Source organism: Sceloporus occidentalis, unplaced genomic scaffold (genome assembly GCF_023333645.1).
Source record: "Sceloporus occidentalis isolate IW3139 unplaced genomic scaffold, rSceOcc1.0.p SCAF_182, whole genome shotgun sequence".
Lineage (NCBI taxonomy): Eukaryota > Metazoa > Chordata > Lepidosauria > Squamata > Phrynosomatidae > Sceloporus > Sceloporus occidentalis.
The window spans coordinates 1619473-1636862 of NW_028317162.1; the positions used below are offsets into that span (position 1 = coordinate 1619473).

Sequence of the window (17390 nt, forward strand, 5' to 3'; positions counted from 1 at the left end):
ATCACACGTTTGCCTTAAAATAATATTGACTGGATTTCGATGATAAACTTGTTTTTTTCTTTACCGCACCCACAAATGACACATATATGACTATTTTAAAGCAACTTTATTGTTATTATGACATCATCGGCACACCCAGATTCCTGACTAATAGTATTTTTTTGTTTTTTAAAATCAGTGTTTCCGACAAATGACAAATGATGTCATTTGTTGTGACATTTTATTGCGTGATGAAAAAGTAATCACAGTGGTGGCAGATTCCGATTGGCCGCCCGGACGTTCTATACACACGGGCATCTTTTCCGCTGTTCGGATTAATTTTTAGTGATGATTTCCAGAATCAGCTGTCGATGAAGAAAAAATACGTTAAAATCCCACCCATGAACCCGCCGTATATCCCCGGCAGATATTTCGTCATCACAGATTCCTGGCGATTTACCCGCGTGAGCTCATAGTCTTCCTGTGATAATCTCTCGATGACATCAAAGTGATCAGTGCCCTCGATTTGTGCGAAGCAAACGTCGAGACCAAGAGACTTCAGACTCTGCAAACAAAGAGCCGTATGCTTAGCTTTATGCAAACAGATCGGCCCTCATCCGGCCCCCCGTCTAGTCGCCCGTTTCTCCTGCTGTAAAGACTCGGACCTTAATCAGTCGTTGGTCTCGTCTTAGATTCAGGAGCCAATATGGAGGTGGAATTTCTACCCATTGGTTGTAAAATGTTTAAGTTCATCTGAACGATAGGGATTTCTTTCATTTCTATATAAATGGGGAAAATTCCCCAGCAGGAAAAAAGGACTTTTCTATGAGGGTGGAGTACGGGAAAAAGCAAAAGGTTAAGGTCCACGTCCGATGACCCCAGGATGTCCTGCGCAGATCAGCTACTTTCTAAATTCTAGTTCAGTCAAGAATCTAAATGTGATGTGGGGTCCAAAAGTGACTTGCTTTAAGCCATGGTCGTTAGACATTAATAAAGAATGATAAAACTGGGCATTCCTGCCCCAAATGTCCAAATCAGATTGGCGGTCAAAAATGTTACACGGAGAAGGAGAAAAATCCTTCCTCATATACCACCATCAATGGACGGGTAGTAGTGGTACTCCCATAGAGGGCAGAGTAACAGGAGGTACATGATGGACGGGTAGTAGTGGTACTCCCATAGAGGGCAGAGTAACAGGAGGTACATGATGGACGGGTAGTAGTGGTACTCCCATAGAGGGCAGAGTAACAGAAGGTAGATGATGGACGGGTAGTAGTGGTACTCCCATAGAGGGCAGGGTAACAGGAGGTACATGATGGACGGGTAGTAGTGGTACTCCCATAGAGGGCAGAGTAACAGAAGGTAGATGATGGACGGGTAGTAGTGGTACTCCCATAGAGGGCAGGGTAACAGGAGGTACATGATGGACGGGTAGTAGTGGTACTCCCATAGAGGGCAGAGTAACAGAAGGTAGATGATGGACGGGTAGTAGTGGTACTCCCATAGAGGGCAGAGTAACAGGAGGTACATGATGGACGGGTAGTAGTGGTACTCCCATAGAGGGCAGAGTAACAGAAGGTAGATGATGGACGGGTAGTAGTGGTACTCCCATAGAGGGCAGGGTAACAGGAGGTACATGATGGACGGGTAGTAGTGGTACTCCCATAGAGGGCAGAGTAACAGAAGGTAGATGATGGACGGGTAGTAGTGGTACTCCCATAGAGGGCAGAGTAACAGGAGGTACATGATGGACGGGTAGTAGTGGTACTCCCATAGAGGGCAGGGTAACAGGAGGTACATGATGGACGGGTAGTAGTGGTACTCCCATAGAGGGCAGAGTAACAGGAGGTACATGATGGACGGGTAGTAGTGGTACTCCCATAGAGGGCAGAGTAACAGAAGGTAGATGATGGACGGGTAGTAGTGGTACTCCCATAGAGGGCAGGGTAACAGGAGGTACATGATGGACGGGTAGTAGTGGTACTCCCATAGAGGGCAGAGTAACAGAAGGTAGATGATGGACGGGTAGTAGTGGTACTCCCATAGAGGGCAGAGTAACAGGAGGTACATGATGGACGGGTAGTAGTGGTACTCCCATAGAGGGCAGGGTAACAGGAGGTACATGATGGACGGGTAGTAGTGGTACTCCCATAGAGGGCAGAGTAACAGGAGGTACATGATGGATGGGTATCTAGTGGTACTCCCATAGTGGGGCAGAGTAACAGAAGGTAGATGATGGACGGGTAGTAGTGGTACTCCCATAGAGGGTAGAGTAACGGGACGTACATGATGGACGGCTGTTCGGAAATACCAGGATAGACACAATACCTCCAGAGGAAGAAGTATTTCAATGTTCCTTCCAATACTCCAAGAGACAGAAAAGTACTGGAAATGACTGGAACAGGTCAGTACCTGCCAGCACTCCTGGGATCAGTAGTATTTCCGGAAGGATAGATGTGTAAAATATTATATACAACAAGAGAGGTGTCTGGGAGGGATCCAGAAACAGAACGGTACCTGGAAGTACTCCTTTGACTGCCTCTGGAACTCAGGAGAGTCATGCTCTGCCACCACGATGGCTATGTGGCAAGCACTGGCTCGGCTTTTGGTGTTTTCTACCCACAGTATGGGGCTGTTCCTTTCTGCCACCTCCCTGTTGGGAAATACAACGTTGTCAGGTGGTGGGATATGGATCATATCATCTACTTAGATCGGGCCCTCAGACTGGCCCGCTATGTCAATGGTTGACCATCCTAAGAGAGATGGAGGCCTCAGGTGGACTCACTGTGACATTCCCAAGGCATCGTTGACGTAGGTGTGGATGATAGGAAGGAGATCGTAAATTCCGCTAACCAGCAGGGCTCCTGGTACAGACAAAAAATAAACGCCAGTTACAACCAGACATAAAATGTACAGCCTTTTGTACAGTAAACAGTTATATTCACCTTTAATGTTAGGAGATATGCCGTATTCTGACCAATCAGTGCCCAGTGCCATGGCGACCAGGTGAGCCCCAGCAGAATGTCCGCACAGGTAAACGTCTCTGGAAATGGGAAACCTGACTCACAACAACATGGATCTCTCACAGTGTCCTACAGCCCTTAAAGCCCCAACAGAATGCCGACAAAAATAGCTATTAATAGGTCACAATGTCCTGTACAAAGTCTTAGTAAAGCCTCGCCCCCAACCACACCCCCTATGTAAAAGTGCCCCTCTTGCCCTCCTGAAATGAGGGGATATGGTGTCGTTGCGTGGCTTGTGACCTTATAAATGCCAGATGAACCTATTTAGACTCACGTGAACTGTGGATACTGTGTCAGGGTTACCGCGATGCTTCGTCTCACTTGGTCCATGATGAGGTCCATGTGACCTGAAAAGAAAACGGAGGCTCACAGCAATTCTTTTAGGAACCCAACCATTAACCCATTAATATAGACATCAACTTTAATCTGGCATCTATGTTAAAGTTCTACAAAGGCAATGCCACTGCCCATTTAAAGGGTATCCTCACCTCTAGGGGCGATGTCATAGTCCATGACCATCACCGCAATACCATGGGACACCAGTGGGGGCACCATAAAGCCAGACTCCTCTTTACTGAAAAGGACAAACGGGCCATTTTTAAAATGAGTTGCACAACACAAGGAGATATAACTTAATGGGGAGGAATAACAATGCATATGTTGAGATGACTGCTTACACTGTACATTCATAAAGTGGGTTTATAACATACAAACATCTTAATTAAATCTGTAAACACCATTACGACAATTTTCAAATTCTAAAGCCCCCCTATCTGTGAGAACATTCAGATGGCCCCTGAAGCAGCCTGATCTTCTTGGGTCTCTTTTACCTGAGGAACTGCCAGTATCCTCCATGGATGTAAACCAAAAGGGGGCCCCCTGTGACGGACAGAGAGAAAAACTCAGTAAAGTCTGAGGTTGCCTGTCCTACAGCTCAGAGCTACAGCCCTAGAGGTGCTACAGACAAGCTACGGATACAAAGTAACAGGACGGACAGACAGCCGAGACACGGTGTAATGAGCTCTAATGAAGAAACACCTATGGAGCAGGAAGATGATGTCATAATACTGATGTCAAGATACGAGATGTGGTGGATCTCCTGTTATGGGTCTGCATACTGGTGAAAGCCAAGCTTTGGTCGGAACTGAGACTTCTATCCCAGCAGAATGACCAGTGCCCTCACTGGCAGGGGTAGGAACCCAACATGGCTCATGGTGGACATTTTCTGGGGTCTGTGGTGGACAATTAAATGATGTTCCATGGATCTTCACAAACTTGGTCTTTGGCCAAGTGCTACATTGTACAATAATATCGGCAGAGAATGTTCTAGAATGATTTCCAGTTATCATTGTATTTTCCAGTCTAGCTGTCACAGGAAGCCCCTCATTCCCGGTAGAAGCCCCTCATTCCCCGTAGGTCTCACCACTTGGGGTCTCCTGGGGCAGGTACAGGTCCAGTTTCTCGCTCTCTCTTTCTCCGTAGGGGATGTTCAGTGTAGCGCGCGTCTTCGTACGCGATAATCTGGTGCCTTAAAGTATAAGAACAGACAGATTAGATAAGAAATACGTTTCGAGCCAAGACCCCCGCGGTGCGCCCACCAGCCTGCGCCCACCTTCTGTAGTCTCCTTCACATGGGCATCTATCACTACATCCTTGTCCAGGCGTGGGGACCAGTGACTGGGGGAGTACTGGTGCTCCAGTTCCTGGGGGGGGGGAAGTCCAGAGTAAAACATATTGCCCCATCTCTAATCCAAGGTGTTCTCGTGCTCCTCGGTGTTGCATGTTCCCCCCCACAACTTATTTGCCCCAGGTTTCCAAGTGAAGCCCACATGCCCCATAACCAGCACATGTGCCCCAGAATACACTAACACGTGTCACGCACAGCATGTGGAAGACATTAACCAGGGGGTCACTCACCTCTCTCCCCAGCGTTCTCCAACCGTCGCTGGCCATGCTGTCTACCGTCTCTGTGCGATTTGTAATTATCTCTGTGTATGGTGTGCTGTCTCTCTGTGCGCTCTCGGTATAGTGTCACTGTATGTGCTGTCTCTCTCTATGTGCTGTGTGCTCTCGGTATAGTGTCACTGTATGTGCTGTCTCTCTCTATGTGCTGTGCGCTCTCGGTATAGTGTCACTGTATGTGCTGTATCTCTGTATACCGTCTCTATGTACGCTCTCTGTTTAGTGTCACTCTATGTGCTGTATCTCTGTATACCGTCTCTTTATGTGCTGTCTCTCTCTATGTGCTGTGTGCTCTCCGTATACTGTCTCTGTATGTGGTTTTTCTCTGTATACTGTCTATGTACGCTCTGTTTACTGTCTCTCTGTCTGTGTGCTCTCCGTATACTGTCGCTGTATACTGTATCTGTATGTGCGCTCTCTGTATACTGCCTCTTTATGTACGCTCTCTGTATACTGTCTCTGTATACTGTCTCTGTATACTGTATCTATATGTGCGTTCTCTGTATACTGCCTCTTTATGTACGCTCTCTGTATACTGTCTCTGTAGGTGCGCTCTCTGTATACTGTCTCTTTATGTGCGCTCTCTGTATAGTGTCACTCTATGTGCTGTCTCTGTACGTGCGCTCTCTGTATAATGTCTCTGTACGTGCGCTCTCTGTATAATGTCTCTGTACGTGCGCTCTCTGTATAATGTCTCTGTATGTGCGCTCTCTGTATACTGTCTCTCTCTCTCTGTGCTCTCCGTATACTGTCTCCGCATGTGTTTGTCTCTCTGGGACTCTGACCTGAAATGTCTGTGTCAACGCTCTCTCCCTATAGGGATCCGACTCCTCAGTCCCTCCTAACTAGCTCAGAAAGATGTATAATTCTCAATCACCGGAAAAAAGTGAGTAAAATCCACCTGCATTCAAGCAGGGAGTCCAGCTGTGCGATAGCAGTGAGAAAAGCACCAATCAGGAAGCTCGGATAGCATTAAATCAGATTAGAATCTCTCCCAAGGACCTGCCCAAGGACCTGCCCTTTAACCCTAAGATTGGGGTAAAAACCCCTGAAGGCCAGGAGCAAACCTTGCATCGCATTTAATCCGGTCGGTGCTCCATCTTTTGTCTTTTGACCTCATAAAGTCACTTTTTTACTGAAAAGGCCCAGAAAAAACACATTTGGATGATAAATGGACGTTGATCAGGAGCGGAAGGAATTTTATCGATTGGTAAACCCCCCCCCGGACTCCGGAGCCGTCAGCGAGGATCTTCTGCGGACCGAAGCAAGAAAAGGAGACGCGGTGGATCGAATTATTTAACAAAGTGGATCAAAAGGTTACGTTTACGGAGTAATCAGCGGGAGACAAAGAAGAGACTTATGTGTTTGTTCAGCTTTCTAAACAGCAAAGATCAATACGGAAAAACCATTAGTCCGTGGGGTTCTACAAACGGTGTGTTGAGTTGGTGCTTTTGCTTCCAGTATGTTATGGTTAATACCCCTGCTTGAATGCAGGTGGCTCAGTTAAGTGTATGTCTAATAAATGACAAGGTTTCCATGACGACCGGTACTAGACACATTTGGCGAGTCACGGCATAGAAGAGTCACCACGGGCTATGAAAGGGTTAACCTCGGCTCAGGTAGGAAGTTCCCGGGTACGGTCACGTCATCTTTTATCCCCATCAAATATTTTGGGGCCCCCAAGAGGAAATATCTTCCGGTCCTTGATGTTTAATTAAAACGCCCCGGGCAACTTCCGGAAAGAATGAATGAAATATCATGAACATCCGCACATTCTGTGATCCCCGACGTGTCAATCAAACCCACCCGGTAACGTCTCCATACCTGGGAACTGCCCCGAGACTCTAGAAACATTAACCCTTCAATAGCCCATCGTAAAGATTCCATGCAGTGACTCACCAAATGGCTCCAGTACCGGCCCTCATGGAAACCTTGACATGTCATTATTTAAAGGTACACCTAATGGAGTCACCTGGATTCAAGCAGAGATATCAACTATAACATGCTAGATTGTAAGCTCATTTGAGCAGGGGCCGCCTCACTTGTTGTTTCTGTAAGTCACATTGTTATGTTTGTTAGTTAGATTTTTATTAAAATTGATACAAAGTTCTATATACAGACATTTACTTATACATCCCCATATAATATAATATAGTATGATATAATATAATGCAGTTCCATTATATAATGCAATATGATATAATATGTATGATATAATGCAGTGGCCTTACACAATATAATATGATGTAATATAATATAATATTATATATTATATGATATAATGTAATATATGATATAATATAATATGACATAAAATAATATAATAATAATGTAATATAATATGATATAATAAAATATATGATCTGATAGATGATATAATATGAAATAATAAAATAATATAATGTAATAACATATATGATATGATATAATATATGACATAATGTGATATGATATATAATGCAGCTCCCTGTCACTCGCCATATGTTTAGGAGTTTCCCATTCAGCGCACTTTATTTTCCAGACTAGGGTTTGACACGAGGGGTGGGGTTGTGATTGGTGACGTCACTAGTAGGCGTCTCCTCTGTGTGCCAGCAGGAAGTGGAGAGCAGGCCGGGCGAAGGGGGCAAAAGAATGGAGACCGGGGCATACGGGGCGGCTGGGGCCGGGGGCAGCTTTAATCCGAAGCAGTTCCTAATGCGGCCGGAGAGCATCCTGAGGGTCGCCTCTGCGGTAAGAGCCCTGAGCCCGACTGCCCCAGGTGGGGGTGTTACCCCCTCTATCCTGCCTAAACACAGCAAACCGAGGCTGTCTCTCGTGTACTCTTAGCCGAGGGTGATGGGAGTTATGGTCTTGCCCTCTCTCGTCTTAGGTAGTGCAGGGAGGGGGTATTATGCCCTCCTGTGTATTCCGGTTTCGCTGACTGTGCATGGAAACTTGCCCCACCTCACTAATACCCCTGCTTTGTTACCCAACCCTTCAGCTACCCTAATGGGGATCAGTAATTTGCCCCAGTGGGGGTAACATCGAGCACAGGAATATTATTACAATCGTATCTTTGTTGCCCAGAGATTAACCCCCCCCGTGCATTATAAATCCCCCTTCCCAGTATCATGTGCTTGGATTATACTGGGCCCAGTCACATGCCAAGGCTGTCACATGATTTCTGTACAGAACACGTGGGGTCTGTTTACAGGCAGTAGATTGGGGGCTTAACACTTTCATTGCTTGGCTGCTAAGGAACATGTACCCCCCCCCCCCCCCCCGGGCAGAATCCCAGACTTACTGGGGGGGGCCCTGCAGATCCTGTTGCACTGGCCGGAGAAGGTGACGTGTTATTATCACGGTTGCTGCAGACATGTGTTTAAAGCAATGTGAGGCCTGGTTCATGAAGGGGTTAACAGGATGAGGCGTGAGCCACCGGCAGCGCGGTTCAATAACCTATTAGTTTTTACACGGATGAACACTGATCCCTAAAGCACCCAGCAAGCATATTATCACTATCCTTGATGTATAGCGCCACCATACTCCGCGGCGCTGTACATAAATATATACACGTGTTGTCGGTACCAAACACACGGATCTCTGCCAGAACAGACGCGCCGAACCTGTCCGAGGCCGTGGGGATTCCCGGCAGCTCGTTAGGACAAAATCCTGTGCGGGTTAACCTGTCGGCGTCCGATAATCCTTTAACCCTCTGTGTGCCTAAAGGCTGAGGTGTAGACAAACCTGCGACGGGCATTATAACTTCTAAAATATGCATGAAGAAAAGAAAATCACGGATATCGAAATGGATGTTTCGGTTGTGCCGTATTAGACAACATCCTGTCGGTTGCTATGGCGACTGCACACCAAATGCTCTGCGGATGTTTTTCTTATGCGATCGTATTGCACCGACCATTTTTTAGTTTCTTTTGTGTCGTGCCATTTGGCATTCAAAGGGTTATACATTTATACCAGTTAAGCCGGGATTATCTTTCCTTAGTCCTGTTTTCTGGCTGAGAGTCATGGGAGTGGGTATAGGTGTGAAGTGGGTGGGGACGGGTAAAGGTGGTGCTTCCTGCAGCTTCTTCCTCTATCCATTACATGGAAACGTCACATGACCTGGTATCTGAGTTCTATTGGCTGATTCGTCTTTACACAGCTAGTCGCTGCCTGCTGCGCAAATGATCTTATTAACCGTTTTTTAACCCCAACACACCCCCCCCCCCGCAGATATTTGCCCTCATTGTCTTCGCCTGCATTCTGACCGACGGTTACCCGAGTGACACCGACGGCCGAGTGTTCTGTATCTTCAATCACAACAGCGACGCCTGCCACTACGGGGTGGGCATCGGCACCATCGCCTTCCTGGGGTCGCTGCTGTTCCTGGGTCTCGACGCTTACTTCCCGACCCTCAGCAACGTCTCCCAGCGCAGGCACATCGTGCTGGCGGACCTGGGCTTCTCCGGTGAGTGATCTGTCGGGAGCCCCGGGAACCGGTGCAAACGGTCGCCATGGTGACTGCATCCCCCAGAATGTCTCACTTGACCCCTCTGTCTGTTTCCGTGCAGCTCTGTGGAGTTTCCTTTGGTTCGTGGGCTTCTGCTTTCTGGCCAATCAGTGGGCGAGCACCAACTTGTCCGATATCCACATCGGCCAGGATAACGCCCGCGCCGCCATCGCCTTCAGCTTCTTCTCCATCCTCTCCTGGGTGAGTCCAAAGAGGGCGATAAACCCCCCCCCGACTAGCCCCTAAAATCCAACAAACTTCATTGTTTCTTCATTGACCGTTAGAATAAAAACGAAAAATATATATATTCTATATATTAGGGAATTAATGACACATTGTACAGCGCTGTGGAATACGATGGCGCTATATAAAATGTATTTATTTATTTTTGCAGATCCCACTTGCTTTTATGGCCTATAAGAGATACAAGCTGGGAGTGGATGATTTCAACCCAAACTACGTGGACCCTTCGCTAGACACCACGTCTCCGTATCCTCCTTACCCCGACGCGGTCGGCGACAACTACCAGCGCCCGCCTTTCACCAACCAAGCAGACACGGGAGACGGGTACAAACCCCCTCTGTATTAAGCCATACGTGTGCGCGGGGCAACAGACTAGCCGATCACCCGTGTGATCCAGCCCGGGCGTCCGGGCGCGACTCCCCGCTCCCGACCGTCCTGCGCGGCCGCCACCTCTCCCCGGACGCAGCTTTTCCTAATGTTTTGTGCCAACTCCTTCTGCTGAAAGGCAGCCGATTGATTGCCAGGAGACTTTGCCGGTGTTGGGATTTCGTTACTATACCCGAGAGCCATCATTTTTTTTTTTCCTCAATGGGCATCTTGGGCAGTGGATTTTAGCTCCACCCACTCCCTGCCCTCTCACAGGTCATGCCCACTCCATAGTGCTCCACGAGTTCACCGACGCGCTCCGTTGGCGGGTATATTCGTGACTCGCTCAGCGTGTCAGGCGGTGGTTTCACGAGTAACGCCAGCTGTGCCTTCACGGGCTATTTATGTGCCTTAGTGTGTGCCGCCGTCGGTCGCGGCATTAATAAGCGGGAGGCTCGTAGCTTTAACGCCCAGTGATACCTCCTATGATATAGCATGGTGTTACGATATAGCATGGCCGCTGCCGGGTGAGACAGGGGCATCGTATACTTCTTTTATAACGGCCAAATCCTCGCATAGATAAAATTTTAACGCGTTGCCTGCGGGGCTGGGAGCTACGATGCGTTTTAGGGAGCTATTCGCTAAAGCAGCAGCTTACAGGGCAGTCGCTGTCCCCCGGTGGCGTTTTGCATTATAAGGAGCTATACCTGGGAAGAAAGCCTGAACCGACCCTGTGTAATGCAAAATTCAGTTTTAATTAGTCTGATTTATTTATGCATTACACAGGGCCTCGCAAGTGCCTTCCAGAGCCTGTCCTTTATAACGCATAGCGAAGCTGGAGCGGATACCTTAACGGCGTCCTCGCACACCGACACGGTTACTCGCGCTAACACGTGAAGGGTTAAACCGTCCGGTCCACGCTTTCTATGTTCTTTCATGTATTATAACCACTGCCTTCTGCGCCGTCGCCGCTCATCACGTAATCGGGGAGGGGCGCACGGCTTCCTCACACGGTGCCCGTCACGTTCTCCGCACAGGGTGCGCTTTATTTACACGGTAGGGCGATAGGGGGTAGATATCAGATTGGTCGGGTGCCGGGGTGTAATCACAGAGAACACGTCCTGGGGGTTTGGTTGTTTTTGTTACGCGGGTTTTGAGTTTTAATAAAAAGGTTTATTCACAGAAAACGGCTCGTGAAATCTTTGCTGCGGCTTTTTATAGAGGATTAAAATCACTCCCCGTAAATACAGAAATACACGGCGTGGAGGATCACGCAGCGCCTTTATTGATGAGATGCCGGACCACCCACCAGAATGATTAGTAGTGGGAGCAGGGAGGGGGATCCCAGCCTCTCCGCTCTATGATTCGCCTCTTCGTTTCAGTAAACATTTCATTTCCGCAGTCGGCACTCTCGGCGATGCGGTCTCGGATCGGTTCAGAGAGAAGCACGAAAAGTAAAAGCAGCGCAGTATCGTCAGATGGCACGTCCAAGGAAGCAAAATCATACAAGCAGGAGACTTCTGAGACGGAGGCGCAGATGTTTATACAGCAGCCCTAAAAAAGCACCAATAACCCCCTTCCGTCCTGAGCGGTTTTCATAAGCAAAAGAACAAAATTCTTCGTTTTTGCCATATATTTCATGAATCCTCGCAAATTATACATCTTGTACAGGAGAAGTAGGATTTTTTTGTTTAAAAATATAAAAATACATTAGATTAAAAAAACCTATACAAAAAAAAAACATTTTGCTGACCCTCACCCAGCGGAGACAGGTCGATGTCCGTAACAACCCGAGCACTAAAACCGGCAGCGTCTGATTTCATTACACCGCGGAAGCCCCGCTCCAATCGTTAAAAATACATTATACAGAAAGCACGAGCGTTAAAAGAAGCAGGTAAATAAATAAGGTCTAAGTACATGGAGCCGGTGACCTATGACCTCTGGAGCAGGACAAAAGGCTTCCTCGGGGTGATAGATTTGGCCGGTTTTGGGTTCGTCGGACAGGGCGTTGTGTCCATGGCGCCGCGCATGGCTTGGTTCTCTTTTCCTCCAGTGGGTACCGGTGTCCGGAAAAAGCACTGCCTGCAAACCGCGTGATACATATCGGCTCCTCCGATCACCTCCACCTGCAGGGGTTCAGACAGGACGGAGTTTGCTCTCTGAAGCTGCGCACGTTTGAGTTTGTTTCTGCACAAAGTACCCCGGCGGGACCTACCTCTTTTTCTGCCCCCAATCTCTTGGTGTAGGAAGCCTCGCGGTAACACTCCATGCACACGGCGTTCAGCTTCACCACGCTCTCTGCCAGCGGCACCAAATTCAAGATGTCACCAAAAGCCTACAAACGACCAAAAAAAAGAGGAGATTAACGGTCGTCTCCCGGAGCTGCGCAGGAGTAACCAACCGCGGAGGGAACCCGGCACATCGCGGTGCCTACCTTTCTCTGGAACGTGCCATCAAGAGCCGCCACTATCACCGTTTTCCCCCGATTGGCCATTTCTTCACAGAAGTCCACGACGTCGGGGAACTGGAAGGAGACGGGATATTTAACACACGGAGACCCCGTGCGAGAAAGAAACCGCGTGCGTTAAAAGGGGGTACTTACAAACTGCCCCTCGTCGATCCCGATCACACTGCAGCTCAGCGCTTCGGGAACCACGTCTGCCAGGGTGCAGGCGGACACGGCGGCCATCGTGTTCCTGCGCGACCAAAGCACGGGCGTTAGAGAAGAAGATACAAATACGTTGGCACAAACCAAACTCGGCAGATGGGTGCCGGCGATAAGATCACCGCCCCCGCTTAGCCGCCACAAACCGGGTGAAACCAAGAAGGGTGGCGGGGGAGCCGCGTGCAGCGGCCGTATAACTCACCGGTCGTGGGTGGCCAGATGCTCTTTGCTGTAACGCGTATCTTTGGCGTATTTTATCACGAGGCATTTGTACTGCGCGATCTGAAAGCGCCTGACCCTCCGCATCAGCTCAGTGCTGCAAGAGAAAGACGCGGGGAGATTACCGGGTGCGGGGAGATTACCGGGTGCGGGGACCGGCCGGTACTCGCCGTAAACGCTGGGATGTTCCTCCGATTGGTGAAAAAAAAAACAACTTACCTTTTGCCGGAAAACATCGGGCCAAATATCACCTGCAAGACAAAAAGTTTCCAATCAATCCACGACTAATCTGGGGGCTTAACGCGTTCCGGCGAGATTAATAGCGTTTGTTATTACCGTATTTTGTTAGAATTGCAGGACTTTAGGAAGGGATACATTATAACAAACATTGTGTTCCACTTTGTATCTAAACATTAAACGGTTACAATGTATCGCTCTGAAGGGGGCGCGTTAGAGATGCTGTTCCACTTAGATAAAACATTAATACTAAAGATGCTTTTTTTTCCAGTTTCTATGGCAACGACCTGCTTTCTCAGTTGACCGAGATAGAATTATTCCTGGTGGGGGGGGAGGGGTCTGGCGGGACAAACAAAAAAAGACCCGAAGTACCCCCCTGCATCCACTAGATGGCAGCACATTCACTACAAACAATGCCGAGACCCGAACAACGGCCCGAAACGGATTTGGCGGACTTTTTATTCGTTCTGTGGGCGGCGGAAGCGCAATAATCCGGTGCTAAAAAAATATATCCGCGCATAAACTATTAATCCAAGACCGGGAGCTGCCGACGGACCCAGCAGTAAAATCATCGTTAACCCTTTACGATAGAAATATACCAGGTTTGCGTTATAGTCCAGGCTAAAGGAGTAGTACAGTAGTAGGAAACACACAATGACTGGAGGCAGTGAGCCCCGTTAACCCCCCGTGCTTTCAGCCAGGATACCCTGTACAGCCCCCTTAGTACCCCTCGTGCCCTCAGCCAGGGTAGGATTTGGAGCCCATTCCCTGTGCAGCCCATTTGCCCCCCGTGCCCTCAGCTAGGGTATAATCTGGAGCCGCCTCTTACCTGGATCTGCCCCCGGATCTTGCTGGGGGAGCCGGGGGTAATATTGGGGACGGCAAGGCAGTTCATGATTGAAAAACGAGCAACACAACTAGCGGGAAACTGAATGACTCAAAGAACAGACCCCATTCATCGCGCCAATCCCAGCCAATCAGCGGATGGATACGCCCACCACTCCACGTGCCACCATTGACAGCTGGCCGATTGACAGGAGGTGCTGCAGCTCTGGAGTTTTAACCCTTAATAGGAAGAGTTTAGAGCTCATCTCTCCTTCCTCCTTTTTTCTATGTGGGTATACCTCCTAAGTGTCCCTGCTTCTATAGCCAGTCCCTCTTTGACACCAAAATCCATCTTTTCTTAACCGATGCCTCTTTTCTAGGAGCTCAGAATTAAATTCAATGTCATTAACATGTTTTCCTTTTCTCTCTTATATAGCCCCCAATACCTCTGAAAAAGGGTTCAGCCTCCGTTGTAACGACAATTATTAAAGAAGAATCACTGGAAAAAAGTTTTTTGGGGGTCAGTCAATATATTTTATTATTTATTTCAGATATTACTGATTACAGGATACAAAAAAATTTTAATAGCAGGTATTTAGGTGTATTGGAGGCTCCGCTATACGTCGGGGGTCTGGAAGTGGCGGAAAAAAAAATATTATGTTAAGAAAAGGGGCTCTTAAGGGGATCACAGCTAAATGTATTTATTACAATTACGCATATTAAGTGGGGTATCATGGCCTAGGCAGACTACGGTGGCAGATACAGGGGGATGGCAGATACGGGAAGTCAGTCACCCTCCTGGGGGATCAGGGTCCCTGTAGCATCACTGCTCAATGGGTTAAAAGGGAGACACCTGATCTCCATACCTGGGAACTCTCAGGGTCTGACCCGGGGTCTCAGCGATTTGCCCCAATCTTGGGGTGAAGGGTCAGATTCTGAGGGTCTACCCCCCACCCCTGCTGCTTGAATGCAATGCATCTTTAAATAATGACAAGTCAAGGTTTCCATGACAACCGGTATTAGAGCCATTTGATTAACACATTTACTGAGTCAGTACATAGAATCCACAGAATGGACTTTTAAAGGGTTAAAATTTCACGACTGTTAAGAGCGTTCCCAGGTGTCACTGTCACGTCCTCGGGTCCTGTTAGCCGCGGGCGGGGGTCTGCTCGCAGATCACGGGGACCCGATACTTCTCTCTCCGGACCCGTGGTCGGCGAGCGGACTACCGCTCGCGGCGCACGGGCACCCGAGGGACGTACACGTTCTCTCCGTGCCGGCGGCGAACAGACCGACCGCCGACATGGGAGAAGGAGGGTCGGATCCGGGAACTCCTCGACGAGCAGATCTAAGGCTGCCCGTCTATGCAGGAGTTCCCAGAGGGGTTCCCTTACCTGCTGCCCGGCCGCCGGTCCGTCCACTAGGGGCGCAGCTACTCCTTCTGGCTGGTGCCGTGGACGTGATGGACGTCTGGAGGCGTGGTCTTGACTCTGCTCAGGGCGGGATCTTCTGTTTGGCGCCAGATTTAAAAACCGTGCTGTCCTTTCACAGGCACCCTGTTGTGGTCTTTGCCTGTGACTCTGAGTTTTGCTGCTGATCTTTGTTTTTGGACCCTTGCCTGCTTGACCACTCTTTTGCCTTTGTGATTTTGTACCTCTGCTTACCTGCTCCTGTGTACCGACCCGGCTTGTCTGCTAACCTGCTCCTGTGTACCGACCCGGCTTGTCTGCTAACCTGCTCCTGTGTACCGACCCGGCTTGTCTGCTAACCTGCTCCTGTGTACCGACCCGGCTTGTCTGCTAACCTGCTCCTGTGTACCGACCCGGCTTGTCTGCTAACCTGCTCCTGTGTACTGACCCGGCTTGTCTGCTAACCTGCTCCTGTGTACCGACCCGGCTTGTCTGACATCCTCACCTGTACCTGTTTGCCATACTCAGTACTTACCTGCTACCTGTGTTCACGGAGAGTGTCTCACTGTTGGGATCATCTAAGTCCTGGATTACCACTGTTGGGGCTTCTCCCTATTCAGCAGTTTTCTGGGCAGAATAACTCCTGCGGTGAGTACCTCTAGTGATACACGAGCGACACCAGGTATGCAGATCTCCCCGACCGCCCATTAACGCTATGAAGACCTGCGTCTGATCGGCGCGGCCTCCATACTCTACTCCCGCCGGGCGGTACGTGTCTTTTAAAGGCGGAGCGACCGGATATGATGTCATATCTCAACGCTTACCAATAACAATTGGTATTCTGTCCTCAAATTCTCTGTTCTCCATACACCGCCCCCACCTTATGCGGGGTTATTTAGTGTTGGGGGTGTCATGCCACGGCATGAGTAACTGGAGCTTGGCACTGAATGGGTTAAGGCATTTGACTGATGCTAAGTCCAGTAACATTTGTTCACACCTTTCCTTTTGGAGCCAGAACCCAAAATAAAACTTGATTACCCCATGCTGGGTATTGTCACCTTGGACAGGAAGGGATTCCTGTGGAAGAGCGAAAGGCCAGACATCATGGCAACATCTCCCTGGGGTGTGGAGACAGGGTATCAATAGACACAGGGTAAAATGTATTAAATGTATAATGTCCAAAATATGATGAGTACATAACTTTTGGGCCCCATCTTACATTGCATCCTTCTGCCTGTGATGTGCTGGTTTCAGGGAGACCAAACACGCCATGCAGGCATGACCATAACAAGTGTTATGCGAACGTGTCCTTGTGCCAACTGATACAGGTGTGGAGTCTGGTATGAAAATGATCCCTAGGACCAGAGAATTATGATGATCCTGGTGTCATAATTATGCCAAGCTCAGCCAGCGTCATATTACATATTTTGTGATCCCAGACCAAAGATGAGAAGATATAACCCCGCCTTCAGAAGGTCATAGTTCTGAACCCCCTACTCCCATCCCCTTGCTCAGGTAACAGGAAAAGGGCGGTCTGGGGGGGGGGGGGGGGATAAAAAGGTGGGCAATTGGTAATGGAGGGAGAGCCTGTTTTTACCATCAGAGACAACATCAAGGCTCCAAGGAAGTATGGTATGATACTCTGTTTTATCCCTTTTATTTTACACTGTTTTGTACTATCTAAGTCTGTCTCTTTTTATATGCATTTTTATGTAACAGCACTGTGACCCATTTTATACTCAGATTAAACATTTTTAATCAGTTCTGTCTTTGTTCTCTAATCGAATTCAGCCTGGAGATAGCCTTTTGTATACATATAGATACGTCACGTTACTAAGCGGTTAACTATATAGATATCAGTTTGGGGATTGTGTAGTTATTGCGGTCTGATTGTTTTTGGGTAACCTAAGACGCCCGGTTTTAAAGTTCTTGGTGGTGGCAGCGTGGTTTACACTGGGAGTTTTGGGGTGAAT

The 17390-nt window shown here is 48.5% G+C and overlaps 3 protein-coding genes across 3 annotated transcripts; 1 reads left to right on the forward strand and 2 right to left on the reverse strand.

Moving 5' to 3' along the window:
• Positions 1 to 314: 314 nt before the first annotated feature.
• LOC149278744 (kynurenine formamidase-like) lies at positions 315 to 4955 on the reverse strand. The gene is made up of 11 exons (XM_089501814.1): positions 4920 to 4955; positions 4615 to 4705; positions 4426 to 4530; positions 3833 to 3881; positions 3491 to 3576; positions 3277 to 3349; positions 2925 to 3022; positions 2765 to 2843; positions 2497 to 2632; positions 440 to 544; positions 315 to 344 (listed from the first exon to the last, which is right to left on the reverse strand). The coding sequence occupies exons 1-11, from the start codon at positions 4953 to 4955 to the stop codon at positions 315 to 317; spliced, it is 888 nt and encodes a 295-aa protein (XP_089357940.1).
• A 2640-nt stretch (positions 4956 to 7595) lies between these two features.
• On the forward strand, positions 7596 to 10042 carry LOC149278745 (synaptogyrin-2-like). The gene is made up of 4 exons (XM_089501791.1): positions 7596 to 7694; positions 9177 to 9411; positions 9515 to 9654; positions 9848 to 10042. The coding sequence occupies exons 1-4, from the start codon at positions 7596 to 7598 to the stop codon at positions 10040 to 10042; spliced, it is 669 nt and encodes a 222-aa protein (XP_089357917.1).
• Positions 10043 to 11993: 1951 nt separating this feature from the next.
• LOC149278746 (thymidine kinase, cytosolic-like) lies at positions 11994 to 14078 on the reverse strand. The gene is made up of 7 exons (XM_089501815.1): positions 14013 to 14078; positions 13166 to 13197; positions 12930 to 13043; positions 12665 to 12758; positions 12497 to 12586; positions 12278 to 12397; positions 11994 to 12188 (listed from the first exon to the last, which is right to left on the reverse strand). The coding sequence occupies exons 1-7, from the start codon at positions 14076 to 14078 to the stop codon at positions 11994 to 11996; spliced, it is 711 nt and encodes a 236-aa protein (XP_089357941.1).
• Positions 14079 to 17390: the final 3312 nt, after the last annotated feature.